This window comes from Saimiri boliviensis, chromosome 15, assembly GCF_048565385.1.
Source record: "Saimiri boliviensis isolate mSaiBol1 chromosome 15, mSaiBol1.pri, whole genome shotgun sequence".
Classification (NCBI taxonomy): Eukaryota; Metazoa; Chordata; class Mammalia; order Primates; family Cebidae; genus Saimiri; species Saimiri boliviensis.
The window spans coordinates 27,815,100-27,842,085 of NC_133463.1; the positions used below are offsets into that span (position 1 = coordinate 27,815,100).

A 26,986-nucleotide genomic window follows, 5' to 3' on the forward strand; every position below is an offset into this window, starting at 1 on the left:
ATCTATGGAGGAAATCTAAAGGAATCCACCCAAAAAACTCCTAGAATTAAAAAGTTAAGCAAGGTCACACGACACAAGATCAATGCAGAAAAATAAACTGTATTTCTATAACCTAGCATTAAACAACCAAAATCAAAAATTAAACATGATAATATTAAAAATGTTCCAAACAAAATACTTAGGTATAAATCTAACAAAACATATATAGAACTTACATGCTAAAAAAACAAAATGCTAATGCAAGAAACAAAAAAGAATCTAAATAATTAGAGAAGCATGCTATGTACATGGACTGTAAGACTCAATATAATAAAAGTATTCCTGTGAAATACGGTTAAGGCCAACCGGCACAAAGATAGTGCATTAAACAACCAAAACTAAGGACCCTCACAGAGGCCATTTTACCCCCCCTGCCACTTCCACTGAAGGGAGGAATGAGGATGAGGAATAGAGGGAAACATCTATGAAAAACACATACCTAACATTATATTCAATAGTTAAAGGCTGAAAGCATTCCCTTGAAGATAAATAACAAGACAAGGATGACCATTTTACTACTACTATTAAACACTGTGCTAGAAGTCTTAGCCAAAGAAATTCGACAAGAAAGAAAAGGCATCCAAATTGGAGAGAGAAAAGTAAAACTATCTCTATTTTCAGATGACATAATTTATATACAGAAAATCCCACAGAATCCACAAAAAAATACTATACCTAATAAACTAATCTGGCAAATGTGCAGGATAAAAGATCAACCCACAGACCAGGCATGATGGCTCACACCTATAATCCCAGCATTTTGGGAGGCTAAGGCAGGCAGATCGCTTGAGCTCAGGACCAGAGACAAAATGGTGAAACCCTGTCTCTACAAAAACAAACAAAAAAATTAGCCAGGCACAGTGGCACACACCTGTGGTCCCAGCTACTTGGGAGGCTGAGGTGGGAGGATCACTTAAGCCTGGGAGATGGAGGTTCCAGTGAGCTGAGATCATACCACTGCACTCCAACCTCGGCAACAGAATAAAACCTGTCTCAAAAATAAAAATAAAAATAAATAAAAAATCAACTCACAGCTAAGCATGTTGGCTCCTATAATTCCAGCACTTTGGAAGGACAATCACTTGAGCCCAAAAGTTAAAGATCAGCCTGGTCAAAATACCAAGACTCTCTCACTAAAAACAAACAAAAAAAATTAGCCAAGTACTGTGGCATGTGCCTGTGGCCCCAGCTACTAGGGAGGATGAGGTGGAAGAACTGCTTGAGCCCAGATGGTCAAGGCTGCAGTGAGCCATGATCACACCACTGCACTGCAGCTTGGATGACAAAGCAAGACCTCATCTCAAAAATAAATAATAAAAGATCAACTCACCAAAATTGGTGGTGTATCTGTATACTAGCAACAAATAATCCAAAATGGAAATTAAGAAAACAATTCCACTTACAATAGCACCCAAAATAATAATATACCTAGGAATAAATTTAACTAAGGAGCTGAAAGACACAATGAAAAATAAAACAGACTGCTAATACAATTAAAGATTACTTAAATAGAAAGGCATCCCATGTTCATGGATCACTATACTTAACATTGTTAAGATGGTAATACCCCTAAGCAATTGACAGACGCAATCCCTATCATAATTCCAACGGCCCTTTGAGCAAACAGAAAAAGCTAACCTTCAAATTCATATACAACTGCAAAAAGCCAAAACATTTTGAAAAATAAATAAAAAATAGGGCCAGGCATGGTGGCTTATGCCTATAATCGCAACATTTTGGGAACCTGAGGCAGGCAGATCTCCTTGAGCTCAGAAATTAAGAGACCAGCCTGGGCAACAAGGCCAAACCTCATCTCTACCAAAAACACAAAAGTTAGCCAAATGTGGTGGCTCATACTTATAGTCCCAGATGGAGACTCGCTTAAGAAAGTAGAGGTTGCAGCAAGCTGAGATCACACCACTATATGCCAGGCTGTGGAACAGAGCAAGACCCTGTCTCAAAAAAAAAAAAAAAAACGCCAGGCACAGTGGCTCATGCCTGCAATCCCAGCACTTTGGAAGGCAGATCACCTGAGATCATGAGTTCGAGACCAGCCTGACCAACACGGAGAAATCCTGTCTCTACTAAAAATACAAAAAATTAGCTGGGCATGGTAGTGCATGCCTGTAATTCCAGCTACTTGGGAGGCTGAGGCAGGAGATCTCTTGAACCCAGGAAGCGAGACTGTGGTGAGCCAAGATCATGCCATTACCCTCCAGCCTGGGCAACAAGAGTGAAACTCTGTCTCAAAAAAAAAAAAAACGACAGAAAATGCAAAACAGGATATTTCTTCATTTCAAAATTTACTACAAAGCATAAATCAAAACACTGTGGTTCAGACACATAAACCAATGGAATAAAATGCTGTAGTCCAGAAATAAACTCTATGGCCAGCATAGGCCTATAGGGTTTATTTTCAACAAGAGTGGCAAGACCATTCAATGGGCAACAAAACACATTCTCAAGAACATGACAAGATAACCTACAGAATGGATTAAAATATTTGAAAATCTTTTATCTAAGAACCTAGTACCTCGACTATAAAAAGAACTCTTGACCGGGCGCAGAGGCTCATGCCTATAATCCCAGCACTTTGGGAGGCCGAGGCAGGTGGATCATCTGAGGTCAGGAGTTCAAGACCAGCCTGACCAACATGGTGAAACCCCATCTCTAACAAACATACAAAAATTAGCCAGGCATGTTGACACATGCCTGTAATCCCCACTACTCAGGAGGCTGAGGCAGGAGAATCGCTTGAATACAGGAGGCAGAGGTTGCAGTGACTGGAGATCGCACCACTGCACTCCAGCCTGGGGAACAGAGTGAGACTCCATCTCAAAAAAATAAAAAATAAAAAATTTTTTGGCCGGGCACAGTGGCTCAAGCCTGTAATCCCAGCACTTTGGGAGGCCGAGGCGGGTGGATCACAAGGTCAAGAGATCAAGACCATCCTGGTCAACAAGGTGAAACCCCATCTCTACTAAAAATACAAAAAATTAGCTGGGCATGGTGGCGTGCGCCTGTAATCCCAGCTACTCAGGAGGCTGAGGCAGGAGAATTGCCTGAACCCAGGAGGCAGAGGTCGCGGTGAGCCGAGATCGCGCCATTGCACTCCAGCCTGGGTAACAAGAGCGAAACTCCGTCTCAAAAAAAAAAAAAAAAAAAAAAGTTTTTTAAACCCCAAAACAAAACCAAAAAAAAAACTGAATTTTAAAATTGTCAAAGACTGCAAACTCATTAAAATGGACACTATTCTAAGAACAGAAAATAAATGTTGGTGAAGAGGTGAAGATGTGGCAAAACTGAAATCTTTGTACACTGGTGGTGAGAATACAATGGTATTGCCACTGTAGAAAACAGTATGGTAATTCCTGAAAAAATTGAACACAGAATTACTATGTGATCCAGCAATTCTACTTCTGAGTATATATGCCAAAGAACTGAAAGCAGGGTCTCAAAGAGATATTTGCACATCCATGTTCACTGAAGCATTATCCACAATAACCAAAAGACGAAAGCAACCCAAGTGTCCATCACTGAATGAATGGATAAACAAAATGTGGTAAATACACACACTAAAATATTATTCAGCCCTAGAAAAAAAGGAAATCCTGTCATATGCTACAACAATGATGAACGTTGAGGACACTGTGCTGAGTGAAATAAGCCAGACACAAAATGACAAATACTGTATGATTCCACTTACTTAAGTGGAGTCAAAATCATAAAAACAGAAAGTGTAATAGAATGATGGCTGTCAGGGGCTGAAGGGAAGAGGAGAATGGGAAGTTACTTCATAATAGTTAATAGAGTTGCACCTTTGCTGAAGATCAGTGACAGTGCAGTTTAGAGAGCCAAGCCAAGTACAGGGATATAGGAAGCAGCAGGAAAATCCCTGTGAGCTCTCTGGGTGCCCTGCCTACAGCCTGTTCCTCCCCATACTACCACAGCTGATGCTCTCTTGAAAGTGCCACCTCCTGGCAGGAGGCCAACCAACACAGAGTGCATTAAGCAACCAAAACTAAGGACCTTCACAGAGTCCATTTCACCCCTCTGCCACCTCCACTGGAACAGGTGCTGGTATCCACAACTGAGAGACCAACAGAAGGTTGACATCACAGGATTCTGTGCAGACAACTCCCAGTACCAGCCTGGAGCCTGGTAGACCTGGGGTGGCTAGACCCAGAAGAGAAATAACAAGCACTACAGCTCAGCTCTCAGGAAGCCACATCTTTAGGAAAAGGGGGAATACTACATCAGAAGAACATCATGTAGGACAAAAGAATCTGAACAAGAAGGCCGGGCGCGGTGGCTCACGCCTATAATCCCAGCACTTTGGGAGGCCGAGGCGGGTGGATCATGAGGTCAAGAGATGGAGACCATCCTGGTCAGCATGGTGAAACCTTGTCTCTACTAAAAATACAAAAATTAGCTGGGCATGGTGGTGCATGCCTGTAGTCCCAGCTACTCAGGAGGCTGAGGCAGGAGAATTGCTTGAACCCAGGAGGCGGAGGTTGCGGTGAGCCGAGATTGCGCCATTGCACTCCAGCCTGTGTAACAAGAGCGAAACTCTGTCTCCAAAAAAAAAAAAAAAAAAAAAGAATCTGAACAAGAGCCTTGAGCCCTAGATTTTCCCTCTGACAAAGCCTACACAAATGAGAAGGAACCACAAAACCAACTCCAGTACATGACAAAACAAAGTTAACAACCCCAAAAATTCAAGATTCTGAACAAAAGCCTTGAGCCCTAGATTATTCCCTCTGACAGAGCCTACCCAAATAAGAAGGAACCAAAAAACCATTCTAATATTTGACAAAAGAAGATTCTTTAACACCCCCAAAAATTTACACTATCTCAACAGCAATGGACCCAAACCAAGAATAAATCCCTGATTTACCCGAAAAAGAATTCAGAAGGTCAGTTATTTAGCTAATTGAGGAGGCACCAGAGAAAGAAGCCCAATTTCTTGTATTTGGATGTCTGGCTAGAGACCTGGACATCTGAATACAAGAAGCTCAAAGAATATCTGGGAAATTCATCGCAAAAACATCATCACCTAGGCATACTATCATCAAATTATCTAAAGTTAAAAAAAGAAAAGAATCTGAAAGAAGTGTGGGGCAAAAGTACCAGGTAACCTATAAAAAAGAAAACCTATTGGATTAACAGCAGATTCCTCAACAAAAACCCTAAAAACTACAAGGGACTGTCGTCCTATCTTCAGCCTCCTTAAACAAAACAATTATCAGCCAAGAATTTTGTATCATGCAAAACTAAGATTCATAAATGAAGAAGAGATACAGTCTTTTTCAGACAAACAAATACTGAGAGAATTTGCCCCTACCAAGCCAGCAATTCAAGAACTGCTAAAAGGAGCACCGAATCTTGAAACAAATCCTGTAAACATACCAAAACAGAACCTCTTCAAAGCATAAATCTCACAGGACTTATAAAACAAAAATGCAATTTGAAAAAAAACAAAAACAAAAAAACAAAGTATATAGGCAACAAATATGATGAATGGAATGGTACCTCACAATCTCAATACTAATGTTAAATGTAAATGGCCTTAATGTACCATTTAAAAGACACAAAATTGCAGAATGGGTAAGAATTCACCAACCAACTACCTGCTGCCTTCAAGAGACTCCCCTACCACATAAGGACTCACATAAACTAAAGGTAAAGGGGTGGAAAAAGACATTCCATGCAAATAGACACCAAAAGTGAGCAGGAATAGCTATTCTTACATCAGACAAAATAAACTTTAAAGCAACAGCAGTTAAAAAAGACAAAGAGGGATAATATATAATGATAAAAGGCTTTCTCCAACAGGAAAATATAAGAATCCTAAATATATATACACCTAAGATTAGAGGTTCTAAATTTTCTTTTCTTTTCTTTTCTTTTTTTTTTTTTTTTTTTTTTTTTTTTTTTTTTTTTTTGAGCTGGAGTTTCACTCTATTGCCCAACCTGGAGTGCAGTGGTGCGTTCTCAGTTCAATGCAACCTTCACCTCCCAGGTTCAAATGATAGTCCTGCCTCAGCCTCCCAAGTAGTTGGGATTACAGGTAACCACTACCACACCCAGCTAATTTTTGTATTTTTAGTAAAGATGAGGTTTCACCCTGTTGGCCAGGCTGGTCTCTAACTCCTGACCATGAGGCATGAGGTGATCCACTCACCACAACCTCCCAAAGTGCTGGGATTACAGGCATGAGCCACTACGCCTAACCTAGCGCTCTCAAATTTATAAAAAAATTACTACTAGATCTAAGAAATGAAATGGACAGCAACACAATAATAGTAATGGACTTCAATATTTCACTGACAGCACTAGACAGGTTATCATGACAGAAAGTCAACAAAGAAACAATGGATTTAAACCATACACTTGAACAAATGGACTTAATATATATTTACAGAACATTCTACCCAAGAACCACAGAATATACATTCTATTCATCAGTGCATGAAAATTTATTCAAGACAGATCATATGCAAGGCCACAAAACGATCCTCAATCAATTTAAGAAAACTGAAATTTTATCAAGCACTCTCTCAGACCACAGTGGAACAAAACTGGAAATCAACTCCAAAAGGAACATTCAAAACCATGCAAATACATAGAAATTAAAAAACCTGCTTCTGAGTGATCACTGGGTCAACAATAAAATCAAGATGGAAATTAAAATTTTCTTTAAACTGAATGACAACAGGAACACAACCTATCAAAACCTCTGGGATACAGCAAAGGCAGTGCTAAGAGGAAAGTTCATAGAGTAGAGCACAGTGGTTCATGCCTGTAATCCGAGCACTTTGGGAGGCCGAGGTGGGTGGATACACTGAGGTCACGAGTTCAAAACCAGCCTGGCAAAAATGGTGAAACCATGTCTCTACTAAAAATACAAAAATTAGTCGGACATGGTGGCAGGCACCTGTAGTTCCAGCTATTTGGGAGGGCGAGGCATGAGAACTGTTTGAACCCTAAAGAAGAAGGGTACAGTGAGCCAGTATCATATCACTGCACTCCAGCCTGGGTGATAAAGCGAGACTCCATCTCAAAAAAAAAAAAAAAAAGTTCATAACCCTAAATGCCTACATCAAAAAGTCTGAAAGAGCACAAACAGACAATCTAAGGTCACACCTCGAGGAACTAGACAACAAGAACAAACCAAATGGCCATAATGAAAAATCAAAAAATAATAGATGTTGGCATGGCTCCAGTAAACAAGGAATACTTCTGCACTGCTGGTGGAAATGTAAACTAATACAACCACCATAGAAAATAGTGTGGAGATTCCTTAAAAAACGAAAAGTAGAACTACCATTTGATCCAGCAGTCCCACTACTGGTTATCTACCCAGAGGGAAAGAAATCTTTATACAAAAAAGATACTTGCACATGCATGTTTAAAACACACACATATTTATAGCAGAACAATCTGCAATTACAAAAATGTAGAACACAATGCCCCAATCAACAAGATAAAGAAACTGTCTCATACGTGTATACACACACACACACACACACACACACACACGCACACACACACACACACACAATGGAATACTACTCAGTCATAAAAAAGAATGAATTAATGGCACCTGGAGGAGACTGGAGACTATGACTCGAAGTGAAGTAACTCAGGAATGGAAAACGAAACATCAAAGGTCCTCACTGATATGTGGATGCTAAGCTGTGAGGATGCAAAGGCATAAGAACGACACAATGGAGTCTAGGGACTCAGGAAGAAAGGTTGGGAAAGGGATGCAGGAAAGACTATAAATTGGGTGCAGGGTATGCTCCTCATGTGATGGGTGCACCAAAATCTCACAAATCACCACTAAAGAACTTATGTAACCAAACACCACCTGTTCCTCAACAATCTATAGAAATAAAAAATTTCTAAAAATAAATAAATAATGGTTGATTGATTGTATGTTATGTGAATTTCACTTCAATTTGGAAAAAACACAAACATTGACTTCTTTTTTTAAAAAATGATTTGGTTATAAAGGAAAGAAAAGATAGTAGCTAGAGAGGGCAACATGGTTGTGGAAAGGTATTTCCCCAAAATGTAGCAGAGAAATAAGTACTTTAAATGATAGCAAAGTGCCAAGAAAGCAAATGAGAGATTGAAGTGAAGGAATACTGTTAAAGTAAGATACTTAAGGTACAGAGACAGGATCCACAATAAAGGGAATGCTTCAAGGAACAGCAAAGTCCACAGTGTAGCCATAAATGGATTGGCTGAAATGGAACAGAAATAAAGATGACAGAGTTAAAAATCAAGGAATTGTGTTGCGAGAGAGTTGTATAAGAATTCTTACGGACACTAAAATGACCTATGATGGATGAACTTCAATAGGAAAAAAAAAGTCTGCGAACCAAGTTAACAAAATGTGCAGTCACCATGGGGGAAGACCACAAAATCAACAGATGATGGCTATCGGGGGACCATAAAAGCTTACATAGTCAGATCACACAAGCTTCAAAAAATAAGATATATTTCTGTATATGGAAGAGTAATGGTCTAGTGTCAGTCCAATTAGAAGACCATTTATTATAACATTCAAGCAATGACTTCACCAATGACAGTGATGATTAGCATAGACTTCAGCCAAGCTAAGAGAGAGGTGATATCTCTCTTGCAGGCCTCCTAATCTCAAATTCTAACTAATTGATTTTTTAAATCAATTAATAGGGACTGATTATTCTTAATAGTCTATCAAAACAACTGTACTAGTTCGGCAGTAATCAGCACTTAAAATTCCAATGATCACATGTCAAATTTCTACAATTACTTCATCCACCAAATCCCAGATGGTAAACAGAGCACATTGATGGCCAGATCAAATGGCCATCAAGTAAATTTTAAAAAGCCTATCTAAATGTAAACAAAATAAAGGAAAAACTTTGTCCTGTGAAAGTATAGAAATTTTCTAGAACCCAGAAAAGTTCTGCTAGATACGCAGGTAGTTGCTGGTGTGCAATCAAAAGAAAGCTTTATTTCCCTGCTCTACAGTGGAAAAAAAAAAATTCTGAAGCCCTTCATCACAATTAGACATTCAAATCAAAACAGCTGCCCCATATCTTTAAATCTAATTACACTTAACACAGACTTTTTAGAAAAACAAAGATAAACTACAAGATGAAATTATTTTAAAAGTTGATATAAAATGCCACAGTCAAGAGTAACAATATATCACTTCCTGATCAGGTCACCTAAATCTATGGGCTGTTAGGACCAAAATCTTTTTCTTATTAATATTGGAAATCAGTGGCTTATGCTTGTAATTCCAGCAATTTGGGAGCCCAAGGCAGGAGGATCACTTGAGGCCAGGAGTTTGAGACCAGCGTAGACAACACAGCCAAGACCCAGTATCAAAAACAGAAGCAAAACAAACAAAAACGGACTTACTTGGTTTCTGACCTACAATGTTTAAGAAGGGAATCTGTGCTTATGGGAAACAGAAAACTAACTCTGAATTAAAATACCAACTGTACAAATATTTTCACTTTTTTGTTTAAAATCTAGCTAAATCTGTAGGTACACAAGATAAAAACGCCTTAGGTTTTCAAAACAGAATATTTTTATAGTCTTAAAAAACCATGCCAACAATTAGAAGGTTATAACAGTAAAGAAGGAAAATTAAACTTAAATGATTTTAAAAGATGTTAAGCCAAAAAGGAGAAAGGTGGTAAGAATATATACATAAAAATAAGTTTCACCTAGAGTGAAACTACAAACTATTTTTCCTATTAGACAATAATCTCAGATATTTAGGTTCAAAAGATGTTTTTCAAATTTTTTATGAAAAATAAGTATTACTTCTACAAACAGCCTTACAAATAGTTACATTTATTAAAGATTTTTTAATGTTTATGTTCAGGTGGTACAAAAACCATAATAAATAGGTAGTTTAGAAACAAATTTATTACTCTCTTTAGGTTGTAGAAGAATTTTTGCAAGATTTAATTCAACGATCAAAGAAAGCACTTTAATCATATAACTTTTTTTTTAACTATATAGCAAGTCTTGTCCTAATTTGCAGATAAGGCCTAAAGAGGCTGAACAAATACGAATATGAAAAAGGGAAGGAGTACAGAGTTAAATGAAAGTTACTGGTAATGTTTTAGCTCTTGAGCTATGTTAACAAATATTTATGAGATTAGGGTTGACATGATGTATCATGAATCAAACTGTGTATCTCAAATCAAAAACAGAAAAAACAGTTTATAAGTAATAACTCTACAGGATTTAAAAGTGAGGGGAATGACTGACATAGATATGTCTCAGAGTATATAGGAACTTGTTGACAACAACTTCATGAGTGAAGTTTCAATGTATTTTTTAAAATTCAGAGTAAACTTCAAGATGGACTTCATTTTATCTAACACAACAACCTGGTCACCCTCTCATCCTAAAAATCTCTGTAAGTAAAACTGATTATAAAGATATGTTGAGGCAGTATATAAAAATCATGACCACTGGAATTATAATCATTATGAATCTCTTTTTCTAAGTGTCCTTCACTGAAATTGTATAAATATTTCAACAATGCTTTTCAGTGCAGTACAAAGTAGACAACCAACAAATGTTGGTAGAATTAAATTGACCGTTAGAAACAAGACATGCCTTTCATCAAGGCATTTAACAATACCTTGTTTTTGGAATGATCTTATCTGAATTAAGCCTCATATTCCTACCTTTTAATCATACTTTAATACATTTCTATATACAATAGAATTTTTTTTAAAAACATTTCTATATACAATAGAATTTTTTTTAACAGATTCATATCTTGCGGTACCTATAACTCTAAAAGACCCCTTCACTTAACCTACCATTCCATTCCCAATTTCACTGAGAAAATAAGTCTTTACTTCATGGTGATTCTACAATTTAATAACTTAAAATAATTTGAATATAAGCTTACTCAGTTTTACTAGTACATGCATAATTTTCAACTTAATTACATACTATACTAATCAAAGCTTAAAAGAGGAAAATAAACTATTTTAAAATCTGTTTCATCTACAATGTTTAATTTAATTCCAATCACTAGCATAAACCCAACCATTACTCTCCAAGGGTATACACTGCTAAATAAGTTGTCCAAATGTCAACTGCAATTTACAAAAATCCTCTCCAACTCAAAATTTTAAACATCTGTAAAAAACACTTATTTTGAGAGTGGTTTACATTCACGACATTTAACCTTTTGCTGTACGCACCACAAAATTCAAGTCTCAAATACCATGCAAGCAGGAAATCTGATCATTCCTGCAGTAGCCATCTGCATGGTCCAATATCAAATATTAGTCCTAGGTTGCACTAAGTCATGTGTTACAAATCTTTTTCTGTAGCCTCTATAATTAGTTGTAATTATCCTCTGTTAAAATGTGTTTCTTATGGGACATCTGGCCTTCAAACTTCCACCTTCTCAATGAAAAAATACTTAGTGTCTGGAAATTTTTTTCTCTTTTAATATGGAAAACTGCATGGGTGGTATAACCAAGTCCAGACTTGAAAAAAAAAATAAATTCCAAAAAAAGATAATTAAGAACCATTTAAATATTACCAACTATAAAAGTAAAGCAAAACTTGTTGCAATGTAACTATCTATAGATTTCTAAATTAATCTCTCAAATATTAAAAGTGCACAAAATAACTTTTCATTTTCATGAGACTATAACATTGGTCTATTAACTTCTAGAAACTATATTAAGTTAAATTGGATAATACATTGTTTGGAATCAAAGATTTCATAAATGGAAAAAAAAGATTTGAGTCCAATGGGTTGATATGACACTCAAAGTATCCACTTAAAATAGGAAATAATTTTAACAGTTCATAAATAACCCTAACTTCACTAAGATTAAAGTTAGATTTAGAGTACGTTAAACTTACCTACACATTCATATGAAGTCATTTTAACAATACTGATCAGTTTAATTGATTATAGCCAATCTTCCTTAAAACTCAAAGTTAAACATTAAATGGGTGATAAAGAAAAACTAATAAAAATGAATGACAGACATACTACTCTTCTGCAATATGAAAGTGGAAACAATCTTCACAATAAGCTATGATCCTATTTTGCTTTCCTAGATTAGAAAACTCTTGGTAGAAACTCTTTAAAACCAGTATTACACATTTGCAAAAAAACACTATCAAGAAATGTAAGATGGGTCTGAGAAGAAATAAATTTGAAAAAAAATCTTTTTTTTATATCTAAACTTCAAAAACAATTTTAAAAATTTGGTGTAAATGTATTTTCATCTTCTCAAAAAATAACTAGAGAAATTCCCTTCAAATTTAGAAAAATTATGTAAAGAAAAAATTCATACAGGTCCTTTGCAAAAATTCAAAAATGTTAATGTAAAAACTGGACACAATTAGCAATTAGGTTCCACTTTTATTGCAGATATAAGTAATAAGCAATCTGCATGGTCCCTGGTAAAGCTATGATAAAGTAAGTAAAATCTGTATGAAAACAACCTATACAGATTTTATTCAAATTTAAAAATACCCTTTGCAAATAGTCATGTCACTTAAATAGGCATATAATAATTAAGTATATAAGCTAAGATTTGGTTATGTAACAGTTGACATATTCAAAAAGGTAAAGAAATGTCGAATACTACTAAATTTGTTAACATAAACAACTTGGTTCAATAATTTCTTACCTGTATTCCATCCTTAAGTTTCAAAATGCATTCCATAGTGTTGATGGTAATTACCACGGGTTCTGAGCCCAGTTTTGTCCATGGTACATGAATCCTCAATTCATGAATATGTCCACTTAAAAAAGTGAATGGTAATTTCAGTTCCTTAAAACAGAAAACATTACATAAAAGTTAGTGAGTGCTTAATATTTTTATTATAATATGAAAATTCCTTTCTTAAAAAATAAAACTTCCAACACAAGAATATTTGGAGAATTACTGTTAAGTGCTCAATATTTTACATTCTAATATGCAAATTCCTTTCTTAAAAGATAAATAAAATGTCCAACTCAAAAATATTTTCAGAATTACTATTTATCAAAAGGTAGCAACAAACAACTTACTAGGCCATACTTAATGATAAATAACAATAATTTATGGTACAAGTTAACATTTAGTAAGTTATTTAAGCACTCTAGGCCTGTCTCCTACCTTGCTGAAGAGAAATAATATATAATACCCAGTAAATGATGAGGGCTCATATATGATAGTGACAAGAGCATACAGCAGCAGTACTTTGAGATAACTGAAAGGATGTAATTTTTTAAATCTGTGTCTATAAATATGGCTTCAAAATATATTTTAAACTAATAGAATAGTATTCTAAGTCAAGTTGGAAGGGGAGCTCAATTGGAGATTTGGGAATAACCTCACAAAATGAAAACTAATCAACCTAAAAAAAAAAATGTATACCACATCACCTAATGTAAAATTGAACTGGATACTACTTGGTCATAAATTTTAAATGTTTTCTAACTGCTTTACAGTGTCATTAGATAAAAGGTTAGACATGAAAAATTTCACCAAAATTGCTTTATGTTCATTTGTCTCACTTCTAGATACAATTTGTTTACAAATCAACATAGGACGAAGAAACAATTGTATTCCCATCACATTTTTACAGTTATATAACTCTATTTGTGAAAGTTAATATAAATATTAAGCTTATTCATTCACATTTTAGCCTATCCAGTTGGTTTAACGACATAGTAGCAATATATGTAAATACAGACATTATAACAAAGTGATTAAGACCAATAACTCTGGAGCCAGAAGACATAGTTTATTGTATCTATGCCTCAGTTTCATTATCTGTAAAATCTGTATAAAATATTCTATTTTAAATATTAGATCAATTAATGTATATACAGAGCTTAGAATACTACCTTCCTCACAGAGAAATCATTATAAAGGTGCTGATTATTATTATTACAAAAGTGTGGCCCTAATTTCTTTCTTCAACCAGAGGATTTTTTTTTTTACAGGTCAGCTACTAAGTCTATTGTTAGTACTCTATGCTAATGTAATGTCACACTTTTTAGATATTTGTCATTATTACAGTATTTTTTAAATGCATTAATTTCTTCAAGCATTGTTCAACTAGCACAGATTATATATTGATTAGTGCCTGTAATTAACAGAGAAATACAGAGAACGAGACAGCCCGACAGGGTCTTGCCAGGGTCTCACATATGTTACTGTTAGTCTAGAAAGTCGTATGCATGTGCAAGACTGTACTTACTCAGAAGACAACAGACAGTGCAGTAATTAGCAAGCTACTCATTTCTATTAACTATGAGGCCTCATAAACATAGAAATTTTTTAAAAATCAGACTTAAAATTCCCTGACTTTGAAAGTATTACCCAGTAAATGTATATATCCCATGCCAAAGAGTAAATACATTACTAGCTCAAAAGTTTAAACAATCTCTAAACAATCACTGGCTGATGACTAAGTTATAGTAACCCAGTGAAATTTTTAGGATGCTGGGCTTAAAAATAAAACAGGAAACTTTTTTAACGAGCAGAGAAATCACAGAGCACATAAAACAGACATCACAAAATTATTTGAGGCAAGTCAATAAACAAATAAACCTGAAAAAACAACCATAGCTGGGGGAGAATAAATCAGAATCCAAAGTTGCTGCCATGTATTGTACAAAATGTCCAATTTACGACAAACAACTATGACACATGCAAAGTATACAGAAAAAAAATAATCAATAGAAACTATCTCTGAAGGAGATCAAATGCAGGTCTTGAAACAAAGATTTCAAAACATCCATTCCAAATATGTTCAAATAAATAAAGGAAGTCATATTCAAATAAAAGAACATATGACAACAGTGATTCATTAATTAGAAAATGTCAATAAAAAGAAAATACCAAAAAAATGAAAATTTTGGAGTTTACAGTACAATCAACTAAATAAAAAATTCACTAAAAGGGCTCAGCAGCAGATCTGAGTGGCAAAAGAATCAGTGAACTGAAAATCAAATGCATCACAGTCAAAATGTAGAAAGACAGGGATCAAAAAAAAAATCTTGAGAGAAGAAAGATAAAAACAATTTTTGGGTACAAGGAAACTTTTAGTAGATTAACACCTAATTTCTCCAAGAATTTTATATCCAGCAAAATTATCCTTCAATGATGCAAGCAAACTAAAATATACTCAAAGAATAAGATATTGATTCCTAGCAGAATATTAATGGAAGTTCATTAGGCTGAAAGAAAGTAACAACAGATGATAAAACAAATCCATACAACAAAACAATCAATACAGGTAATTATGTTGGTAACTGTTAAAGGACAGTATAAATGCTTTTTTCTCTTGTTCTTCTGATTTAAAAGGAAATTGCATAAAACAATAATGATAAAATTGTATAGCTTGTAACACATAAAGATGCAATATATGTGACAATAACAGCACAAGAAGCAGAAGAAAATGAAGGTATAGTAGGGAAATTTTCTCTATTTTAATGGAATACAGTTATCAATAATCTCAAGGAGTTTGCAGTAAATCAGATGCATATTATAATTCCCCAAGCAACCACAAAGAAAATAATTCAAAAGTAATTTAAAAATCAATAAAGAGGCCGGGCGCGGTGGCTCAAGCCTGTAATCCCAGCACTTTGGGAGGCTGAGGCGGGTGGATCACGAGGTCAAGAGATCGAGACCATCCTGGTCAACTCTGTGAAACCCCGTCTCTACTAAAAATACAAAAAAATCAGCTGGGCATGGTGGTGTGTGCCTGTAATCCCAGCTACTCAGGAGGCTGAGGCAGGAGAATTGCCTGAACCCAGGAGGCGGAGGTTGCGGTGAGCCGAGATCGCGCCATTGCACTCCAGCCTGGGTAACAAGAGCAAAACTCCATCTCAAAAAAAAAAAAAAAAAAAAAAAAAAATCAATAAAGGAATTAAAATAGAACATAAAAACATCAATTTATCATAAAATATAAGAGTATCAGAGGAACAAAAAATATATGAGGCACACAGAAAAAACAGCAAAATTATAAATGTAAATCCAATCATATGAATACAAATTAGAGGTGAAGAGATTAAAAACTTCTAAATGTTACCCAAACCTCATCTCCACAAAGAAAAACCAAGACAAGTAGAGACACTGAGTTGAGTGTCTATGGGAAAACAATGGAATTCATCAGGAAGTGATGAAGATCTAAGGCATAGAAACTCCACATGTCAGCATAAAGAGGAAAGGAGAACACCTGGCCAAGATCAGCCTGGATCCAGAAGGGACTTCCCTTTGAGGAGAAAAGTTAAGCAAGACATCCTTAGCAGTTCCCATGACCGCTGTGGATACTTGCAATCCTAGCTACAGGGCAACTCCACAGTCCTCACAGGCCCTGAGTCCAGTATAGGGAACTGCCAGGTCCGTAAAGCTGGATTGCTCAGGAGAGAGAATTCACATTTGATCCACTGAATTCCTCAGGACCCAAGCTGCTGCAGCACTGTATCATTTGGAGAATGAAGCAACTGCTACAGTGCATTCTGCCTTGAGGTCCAACATCCCTAGCATCTCTACATCCTTTGGACCCTGTAATCAGAAAATGGCAGCTGAGAGACGGCAGCCATTCCTCAGGGACTAAAGACAAGCCTGCCTAGCATTCCTCACCCCAAGCAAAGCCACACCACCGCCTCCACAAACACCCACAGTCTAGGCCACTCACAGAAAATGCTGATATTATGACTGAAGAAATCACATAGAAATTACATTACTGCACCCAGTGAGAAAAAAAGCCTAAACACCCTACTCAACCAAAACTACAGGTCAAATCTACAGGAAAAAGTTTTTTTCTATGAAAAATACTCCATAAAATTGGAAGAGGTGGTTATTTCACCAGATATACAGATATCAAGCTAGGGACAAAAGCAGCATGAAAAGGCAAGGAAACATGACACCTCCAAAGGAACACAGTAAGTCTCTAATTAAACATACCTCAAGGAAAACATACCTGTAAAATGTCTGAAAAGGAATTCACATTAATTTCTTAAGGAAACTCAGTGAAACACAAAAGGATACAGATAGTTAATTCAATAAAATCAGAAAAACAATTTGTAATCTGAATGAGAAATTCAACAAATAGATATACATTATAGAAAAGAACCAAACAAAAATCTTGGCACTGAGGAAGTCAATGAATAAAATTTAAAAATACAATTGCAAGCTTTAGCAATACACTAGCTCAAGCAGAAGAGTTTGTGAACCTGAACATAAGTCTTTCCAAATACAGTTAAGTCTTCACCTAACATCATCAGTGGGTTCTTGGAAACTGTGATTTAAATTAAACATGTAACAAAACTAATTTTACCTAGGCTAACTGATATAAACAAAAGTTCCTACAGCCTATTTCTACTCACAAAAACATCACCAATATTGTAAAGACTCAAACCACTTCTAATATCAAATACTGAAATAGAGGTAGGCTATACGTACATTGAAGAAAGATTAATAAAATTACTAAATTAGTATTAAATTAATATAATTATTAAGATTAATAAATATTTACCAAATTTATGGTGAATCAGTGAATGACAGCAGTCACAATGGTTGTGAATGAAATCACGAAATAAATGTTTGCAAAATGAAAACAGGAGTATCTTCTAATGCCACACAGTTAAAAAACAATGAATATAGTGAGATCCCTAAGTGCTTTGTGAATGCATCATATATTGTGCATCTGTATGATTATCATATTATACTTCATGAATTTCTATTTTATAGTAACATGATTATTCACATATGATTATCATATACTTTGTGAATTTTTATTTTACAGTAACATGCGATTGTTCATTTTCCAACCTGCTTATTCCAGTTCAGGGTCACAGGTGACCGAAGCCTATCCCAGCCACTCAGGGTAAAAAGTGGAAACAAATCCTGGACAGGATACCATTACATCACAGTGTACACACACACACCCACACCCACACACACACACACACACACACTCTCTCTCGCTCATACTGGGACAATTTAGACATACCAGTTAACCAAACATTCACATTTTGGGGAAGCAGAAGGAAACTAGACTTTCTGGAGAAAACTCATGTTGACATGGGGAGAACAAGCAAACTCCATAAAGACAGAGGGCCTGACCAGGAATCATTTTAACATTTTAACTAAACAATGCCAAATATTATTTTGAGGTCCTGCTGTAACCCAGTTAGCCAAAAAACAAACAAAGAATAAAGAAGAACGAAGAAGAAAGCCTACAGGACCTCTGGGATACTATTAAGTAAAAAAAAAAAAAAAAAAAAAAAAAAAAAGCATACATTTCAGAGGTCCAAGAGAAAAGACCAGACAAGGCCTATAAAACCTATTTAAATAAATAATAACTAAAAACATCTCAAGTCATGGGAGAAATATAAACATCCAGGTCCAGGAAGCTCAAAGTTCCCCAAATAGACTCAATCCAAAAAGGTCCTTTCAGGGTACATTATAGTCAAACTGAGAAAAGATGAACAATATAGTGAAACTGTCAAAATGCAACCACAAAGAGAATTTTTAAAATAGGAAAAGTGTGAAGTAACATAAAAGGGAATTTCAATAAGACTAATAGCAGATTTCTCGGCAGAAACACAGACCAAGAAACGATGGAATGCATATTCAAAATGATGAAAGAAAACAAACCGTCAGCCAAGATTACCATATCCAGTAAACCTACCCTTCAGAAATGAAGGAGAAATAAAATCTTTCCCAGAGAAGCAAAAAATGAGGTAATTTATCACCACTAGACTGGGTGTACAAGAAATGATTAAGGAGTCCCTAGAACTGAAAGTGAATAGACTGTAACTATCATCATGAAAACATGTGGAAGTATCAATCTCCCTGATAAAGCAAATTCATGAATGAGAAAGAAAAATCAAAAATTATCACTACAGAAACTACCAAACTGCAAAGATAAACAGTAAGACAGGAAGGAAGAATATATATTAAAAAAACAAAAAGCAATTAGCAAAATGGCAAGAGAAATTCCTCCCCTATCAATAATCTTGAATGAAACAAAACCCCCAAATTAAAGGCTATTATAATCCCCAATTAAAAGCTATAAACTGGATGAATGGATTAACAAATAACAAGACCCAGCCGGGCACGGTGGCCCATGCCTGTAATCCTAGCACTTTAGGAGGCTGAGGCAGGTCAATCACCTGCAGTCAGGAGCTCAAGACCAGCCTGGCCAATGTAGTGAAACCCTGTCACTACAAAGATATGAAAATTACCTGGGCATGATGGCAGATGCCTGTAATCCCAGCTACTTGGAAGGCTGAGGTGGGAGAATTGTTTGAACCCAGGAGGCAGAGGTGGCAGTAAGCTGAGATTGTGCCACTGTACTCTAGGCTGAGTGACAGAGCAATACTCCATCTTGAAAAAGAAAAGACACAACTATATGCTGCCTATAAGAAACTCATTTCTGTAAACATATACATAAACTTAAAATGAAAAAATAAAAAAAGTAACAGGAATAGTAATCCTTAAATCAGAAAAAACATATTTCAAGTCAAAAACTATACAAGGAGACAAAAAAGGTTATTACATAATAACAATGAAGTCAATTTGGCAAGTATCTATAACAACTATAAATATATACACACTCATTACTAGAGCACTCAGATAAAGGAAATATTATTAGATTTAAAGAGAGAGACAGACTCCATTACAATACTAGTTGGGGACTTTAACACCCACTCACAGCACTGAACAGATCGTTGGCAGAAAATCAGCCAAAAATATCAAATTTCAATTGCACTGTAGACCAAAGAGACCTAATAGATATTTACAGAACAGCTGCAGAATACATTCTTGCCATTAGCACCCACAAAAAATTCTCCAAAATGGTCCATAAATCTCAAAAAATTTTAAAAGTCAAATTCCTATTATTTTCTAACCACAATAGAATAAAACTAAAAATCAGTTAACAAGGAAACTTTGGAAATTGTACAACTACATGGAAATTAAACATCATGCTATTGAACAACCAATGGATGGATGGATCATGTTCTACATAAACTGTATTTGTTATAAATTACTACCATGACTGAAATGCAAGAGAATTAGGGTTATGATTTTCCTTTTTGATTTGTGGTGTGTGACCTTGATCCAGTCAACCACTTTCTTCTTAAAATTCCAATACTCTCTCAAGAGTTTTAAAAGGATTATATGAAGTAATAAAAGGTTAAAATGCATTGGGAAAAAAAATTTATTGTACCACTGTTCACAATAACAAGGACTTGGAACCGACCCAAATGTCCATCAATGACAGACTGATAAAGAAAATGTGGCACATATACACCATGGAATACTATGCAGCCATAAAAAAGGATAAGTTCATGTCCTTCGCAGAGACATGGATGAAATGGGAAACCATCATTCTCAGCAAACTAACACAAGAACAGAAAACCAAAGACCACATGTTCTCACCCACAGTGGGAGCTGAACAATCAGAACACATGGATACAGGGAGGGGAACATCATACGCCAGGGCCTGTCAGGGGATGGGGGTCTAGGGGAGGGATAGCATCAGGAGAAATACCTAATGTAGATGATGGGTTACCATGGGCAGCAAACCACCATGGCACGTGTATACCAATGTTCAAACTTGCACATTCTGCACATGCACCCCAGAACTTAAAGTATAATAAAAAATAATAATAATAAAAAGATTTCACATAAACAACCTAATAATGCATGTCAAGGACCTAGAAAAGCAAGAGGCCAGGCATGGTGGCTCACGCCTGTAATCCCAGCACTTTGAGAGGCTGAGGCAGGTGGATCGCAACGTCAGGAGTTCAAGACCAGCCTGACCAACATGGTGAAACCCCATCTCTACTAAAAATACAAAAATTATCTGGGCGTGGTGGCATGTACCTGTAATCCCAGCTACTCAGGAGGGAGGCTGAGGCAGGAGAATTGCTTGAGCCCCAGAAGCGGAGGTTGCAATGAGCTGAGATCACACCACTGCACTCCAGCCTAGGCGACAGAGCAAGACTCCATCTCAAAAAAGAAAAGAAAAGCAAGAATAAAACAAACACAAAATTAGTAGAAGGAAAGATATATTATGAGGATCAGAATACAAATAAATGAAATAGTGATCAAACAGTACAAAAGATCAACAAAATGAAAAGCTGGTTTTTTGAAAGATAAGCAAAATCAGCAACCTATTACACAGAATAAGAAAGAAAGAGGAAAAACCACAGAAAAAGAAAGGATCATTAGTCACTATTATGAACAAGTATACACCAATAAATCAGTAAACCTAGAGAACACAAATAAATTCCTGGACACATATAAGCTACCAAGATTGAACCAAGAAGAAACAGAAAACTTAACAGTCCAATAATGAGCAATGAGATTGAATCAGTAATAAAGTCATCCGACAAAGAAAAGCCTGGGACTCAATGGCTTCACCACTGAATTCTACTAAACTTTTTAAAAAGAACACCATTCTTCTCAAACTATTCCAAAAAACTGAAGGACAGAAAATCCTTCCTAACTCATTCTACAAGGCCAATATTACCCTAATAACAAAAACCAAACAAGGAAACAACAGAAAAAGAAAACAAGACAATATGCCTGATGAATACAGATACAAAATCCTCAACAAAATACAGCAAACCAAATCCAACAACACAGCAAAAAGATTATACACCATAATTAAGTGGAATTTATCCCAGGAATGTAAGAGTGGGCCAAAAACCTTTGCCTCTAAGAACTGGAAGAAGACAAAATGCCCATTTTCACCACTCTTATTCAACATAGTACTGAAATCTTAGCCAGAGTAATTAAGTAAAGGAAAAAAAAACATTTTTAACAGGGATCCAAATTGGAAATGAAAAACTCAAATTGTCCTTATTTGCAGATGGCATGATCTCATATGCCAAAATACTCAGACTCTATCAAAAAACTCTTAGAACTGATAAATCCAGTAAAGTTACAGGATATAAAATCAACATATAAAAATTAGTAGTGTTTCCATATACCAATAACTAGCTGAAAAAGAAATTAAGAAAGCAATCCCATTTCCAATAGCTACAAAAAATAAAATATCCTAGGAATAAATTTAACCAAGGAAGCAAAAGATCACTACAAAAAAAACTGACAGAAAACTGGTGAAAGAAATTGAAGAAAACACACAGAAATTAGAAAGACATCTCATGTCCATAAATTGGAAAAACTGTTGTTAAAAATGACCCAAAAAGATCTACAGATTCAATGCAATTCCTTTTAAATTACTCATGCTATTCTTTACGGATACATAAAAAACAAACCTAAAATTCATATTTGGCTACAAGACTCTGATAGCCAAAGCAATTCTAAGCAAAAGAACAAATCTGCAAGCATCAAAATGTCTGACTTCAAAATAAACTACAAAACTATAGTAATCAAAACAGCATGGTACTTGCATAGGAAGAGACATACAAAACAGGAGAACAGAATAGCAAAACCAAAAATAAACCCACATATTAATAGCCAACAGATTTTTAACAAATGCACCAAGAACACAGATTAGAGAAAGGACAGTCTCTCCAATCGATGGTGCTAGGAAAACTGGATATCCATATGCAAAAGAGTGATACTAGATACAAAAATCTTAGCATACACAAAAATTAACTCAAGATGGACTAAAGAGATAAATTTAATTGCTACTACAACAACTGCAAAAATACACATTCATATCAAGAGAAGTCAGAAAATATGTGAACTGAATAAAAATGAAAACACAACAATGTGGTATGTTATGTTCTCATTTTTAACCAGTTCAAATATTCAGGTAAAGAAATTCACAACTGCAAATGTCTGCAGAAAAAAAAAAAAAACAACAACAACAACAACAGCCTGGGCAACATAGCAATATCTTGTCTCTACAAATAATTTTTTTTTTAATTAGCCAGGCATGGTGGCACACATCTGTGGCCCCAGCTACTTCAGAGGCTGAGGCAAGAGAATCAACTGAGCTTATATGGTCGAAGTTGCAGTGAGCAGTGATCAACATTACACTCTAGTCTGGGCAACAGAGCAGGGCTTTGTATCAAAAAAAAAAAAAAAAAGAAAGAAAGAAAAAGAAAATAAATGAAAATCTCCAGTCAATCACCTAAATGTCCACCTTGAGAGAAAAAAACAAAAACAAACCCAGCCCAAAACAAGAAATATGGAAATTCCTTGAAAGATACAACTCACTAAAACTGACAACAGCAGAAATAAAAGTCTAAATGATCCTATATTTCTTAAATTAAATCAGCAGTTTATAACTTTACACCATAACCCAGATTTTTTTTTCCTAACACTTAACTGAGAAGTTGGTGATCTCAAACTTCCTGATTCTGAAACCCACTACAATGCTACAATAATCAAAACTGTGTGATATTGTCATAAAGGCAGACATATAAATCAATGGAATAGTATTGAGAGTCCAGAAACAAACTCTCACATCTATGGTCAAAGGCTTTTTTACAAGGGTGCCAAGACCATTCAGTGTGAAAGTACAGTTGTCAACAAATGGTGCTGGGAAAACTGAATATCCACACTTTAAAAAGAGAGAGAGAGATTGCAACACTACCTTATACTACCTAAGGGCAAAAAAATTAGAAGAAAACATAGGAGAAAAGCTTCATGGCATTAGATTTGACAATGATTTCTTGGATATGACAGCAAAAATCTAGACAATTAAAGAGAAAAATAGCTAAGCTGGACTTCATCAAAATTTAAAACTTTGGTGCACCAAAGACCACTATTTTAGAGTAAAACACCACTGACAGCATGTGAGAAAATATCTGCAAATACCTTATCATGTATCTAATAAGGTATTGATATCCACAATATATAAAGAACTCCTATAACTCAACAGCAAAAAACAAAGAACCCAATTCAAAATTGGGCAAAGGACTCAAACAGGCATTTCTCCAAAGACGACAAACACAGCTAATAAGAACATGAGAAGAGGGTTAACATCACTAATCATCAGAGAAATGCAAATTAAAACCACATTGAGATATCATTTCATACCCATTAGGATAGCTATATTTAAACAAACAGAAAACAACATGTGTTAGCGCAGACATGGAGTACCTGGAAGCTTCGCACATTGCTGGTAGGAATGTAAAACAATGCAATCACTGTGGAAAACAGTATGGTGATTCCTCAAAAAATAAACACAGAATTACCATATGATCTAGCAATTCCACTTCTGGGTATATACCCAAATAAATTAAAAGCAGGGTCTCAGGTATATTTTTACACCTACCTTCCTATCACGTTATAGGCAAAAGATGGAGACAACCTAAGTGTCTATCAATGAATGAATAAACAAACAAAATGTGGCATGTACATATAACTGATTATTTAGACTTAAAAACTAAGGACATAGTGGCATATACTATAACATAAATAAGTGTTTTTAGACATTGTGATAAGTGAAATATGCCATTAACAAAAGAACAAACACTGAATGATCCTACTCATATGAGATACTTAAAATAGTCAAATTCATACAGTCATAAAGTAAAATGGTGGTTGCAAGGGGCTAGGAAGAGGGGAAAATAGGAAGTGAGCATCTAATGGGCACAGAATTTCAGTTTGGGAAGATGAAAACATTCTAGAGATGGGTAGTAATGATGGTTGCACAACAATGTAAATGTAAGTAATATCACAGAATTGTATATTTAAAAATAGTTCAGATAGGCCAGGCACAATGGCTCACGCCTGTAATTCCAGCACTTTGGGAGGCCGAGGTGGGTGGACCACCTGAGCTCAGGAGTTCAAGACCACCCTGGCCAACATAGTGAAACCCCATCTCTACTAAAAATACAAAAAAATTAGCCGGGCGTTGTGATGGGCACCAGTAATTCCAGTTACTCAGGAGGCTAAGGCAGAAGAATCACTTGAACCCGGGAAGTGGAGGTTGCAGTGATCTGAGATAGAACCTTCACACTCCAGCCTGGGCAACAAGAGTGAAATCTCATCTCAAAAAAATAAAAAATGGTTAAGACTATATTATACACATTCTATCACAATTTTAAAAAACTACTAACATTGATCTTATATAAACTATCAGATTATAAAAAGAGAGAGTACTTCACAAATAATAAGGCAAATATATATTTTTATATATGACATTCAAAACTAGGTAATAACATTACAAAAAAGGAAAATCACAGGCTAGTAACACTTATAAGCAAAGACACAACAAAACCAATCAAAATTTAACAAATTGAATCCAATAATATGTAAAAAAGGTAATATATAATCAGGTTTATTCCAGGAACGCAAGGTTAAGATTTGAAAACAATGTAATTTACCACATTAACAAAATAAAAGAGAAAAATCACGTATCAACTCATTAAATGTAATGTGTGATAAAATTCAGCTTTCATTCATGATTTTTAAAACCCATTGAAAAGTAGGAAAAGAAGATCTCAACTCAACAAAGGGTATTTATGGATAACAACATACTTAACGGTAAAACACTACTTTCCCACTGAAATTAGAAACAAAAAAGGATGAGTGTCTATTCTCATGATCTCCACTACACATTATATAAGTGGTCCTAGCCCAGGTACAATAATGAAATAAAAGATACAAGTGTTGTATAGAAAGATGTAAAACTGTCATTATTTGCAGATGACATGATTGAACATAGACAATCCAAAAGAACCTACCAAAAACTGTGAGACATGTTAGGCCACTAGATGGAAGGTCAACATACTAAAATCAGTTTGATTTCTCTGTAGTGGTAACAAATTATTAGAAAATGAAAGGGTTTTTTCGTTTGTTTTTGTTTTTTGGGACAAAGTCTCACTTTGTCACCCAGGCTGGAGTGCAGTGGCATGATCTTGGTTCACTGCAACCTCCACCTCCCTGGTTCAAGTGATTCTCGTGCCTCAGCATCCCAAGTAGCTGGGATTACAGGCGTGCACCACCACACCTGGCTAATTTTTTTGTAATTTTAGTAGGGATGGGGTTTTGCCATATTGGCTAGTCTGTTTCAAACTCCTAACCTCAAATGATCCACCCACCTTGGCCTCCCAAAGTGCTATGATTGATTACAGGCAAGAGCCACTGAGCCTAGCCAGAAAATAAAGGTTTTTAAAATCTACTTAAATATCAATAAAAAACAGATGAAATTTAATGAAATACATGCAAAATTTCTCCAAAAAGTTCAAAATATTGCTGAGAGAAATTAAAGGCCTAAAAATATGAAAAGCATTGCTCTGCATATGAATTGAAAAACTCAAAACTATGTCAGCTCAGTATGTTAATATGTTAATTTATCAAAAATTGATCTACAGATTCAATGTAATCCCAGAAAAAACACCAACAGCTTTCCTTTTTGGAAATTAATTCTAAAAGTTACAAGTTGAAATCAAAATGTATATGATAAGCCGGGAGTGGTGGCGTGAGCCTGTAATCCCAGCACTTTGGGAGGCCAAGGCAGGAGGATCACCTGAGGTCAGGAGTTCAAGACCAGCCAGGCCAACATGGTGAAACGCAGTCTCTAGTAAAAACACAAAAAATACCCAGGCATGATGGTGCATGCCTATAATTCCAGCTACTAGGGAGGCTGTGGCAAGAAAATTGCTTGAACCTGGGAGGCGAAGGTTGCACTGAGCCGAGATCGAGCCACTGCACTCCAGCCAGAGCAACAGAACAGACTCAAAAAATAAATAAATAAAATGTATATGGAAATACAAAGAACTTAAAATAGTTATGACAATCTTGAAGGAGAAAAGAACAAAATTGTACTGATTACACTGAGATATCAAGCCTTGTTATAACAGCTACGGTAACCATATGGAGTGACACAAGAATAGGCAAATAGATGAAAGAGTTCAGAAACAAATCCACACACATATGGCAACCTGATTTACAGCAAAGGCTTACTGTAATTGAGTAGGGAAACAAGAGTTCAAGAAATGGTA

The 26,986-nt window shown here is 35.5% G+C and overlaps 1 protein-coding gene across 10 annotated transcripts in view; it reads right to left on the reverse strand.

Annotated features, from left to right (window-relative positions):
- VPS13B (vacuolar protein sorting 13 homolog B) overlaps nt 1-26,986 on the reverse strand; it is an 805,060-nt gene that overhangs the window by 774,617 nt on the left and 3,457 nt on the right. For all 10 annotated transcript variants that reach the window (XM_074386816.1, XM_074386811.1, XM_074386814.1 and 7 more), the window contains exon 3: nt 12,735-12,878. In XM_074386816.1, the coding sequence (XP_074242917.1) occupies nt 12,735-12,878 (144 nt within the window). The remainder of the gene's footprint in view (nt 1-12,734; nt 12,879-26,986) is intronic.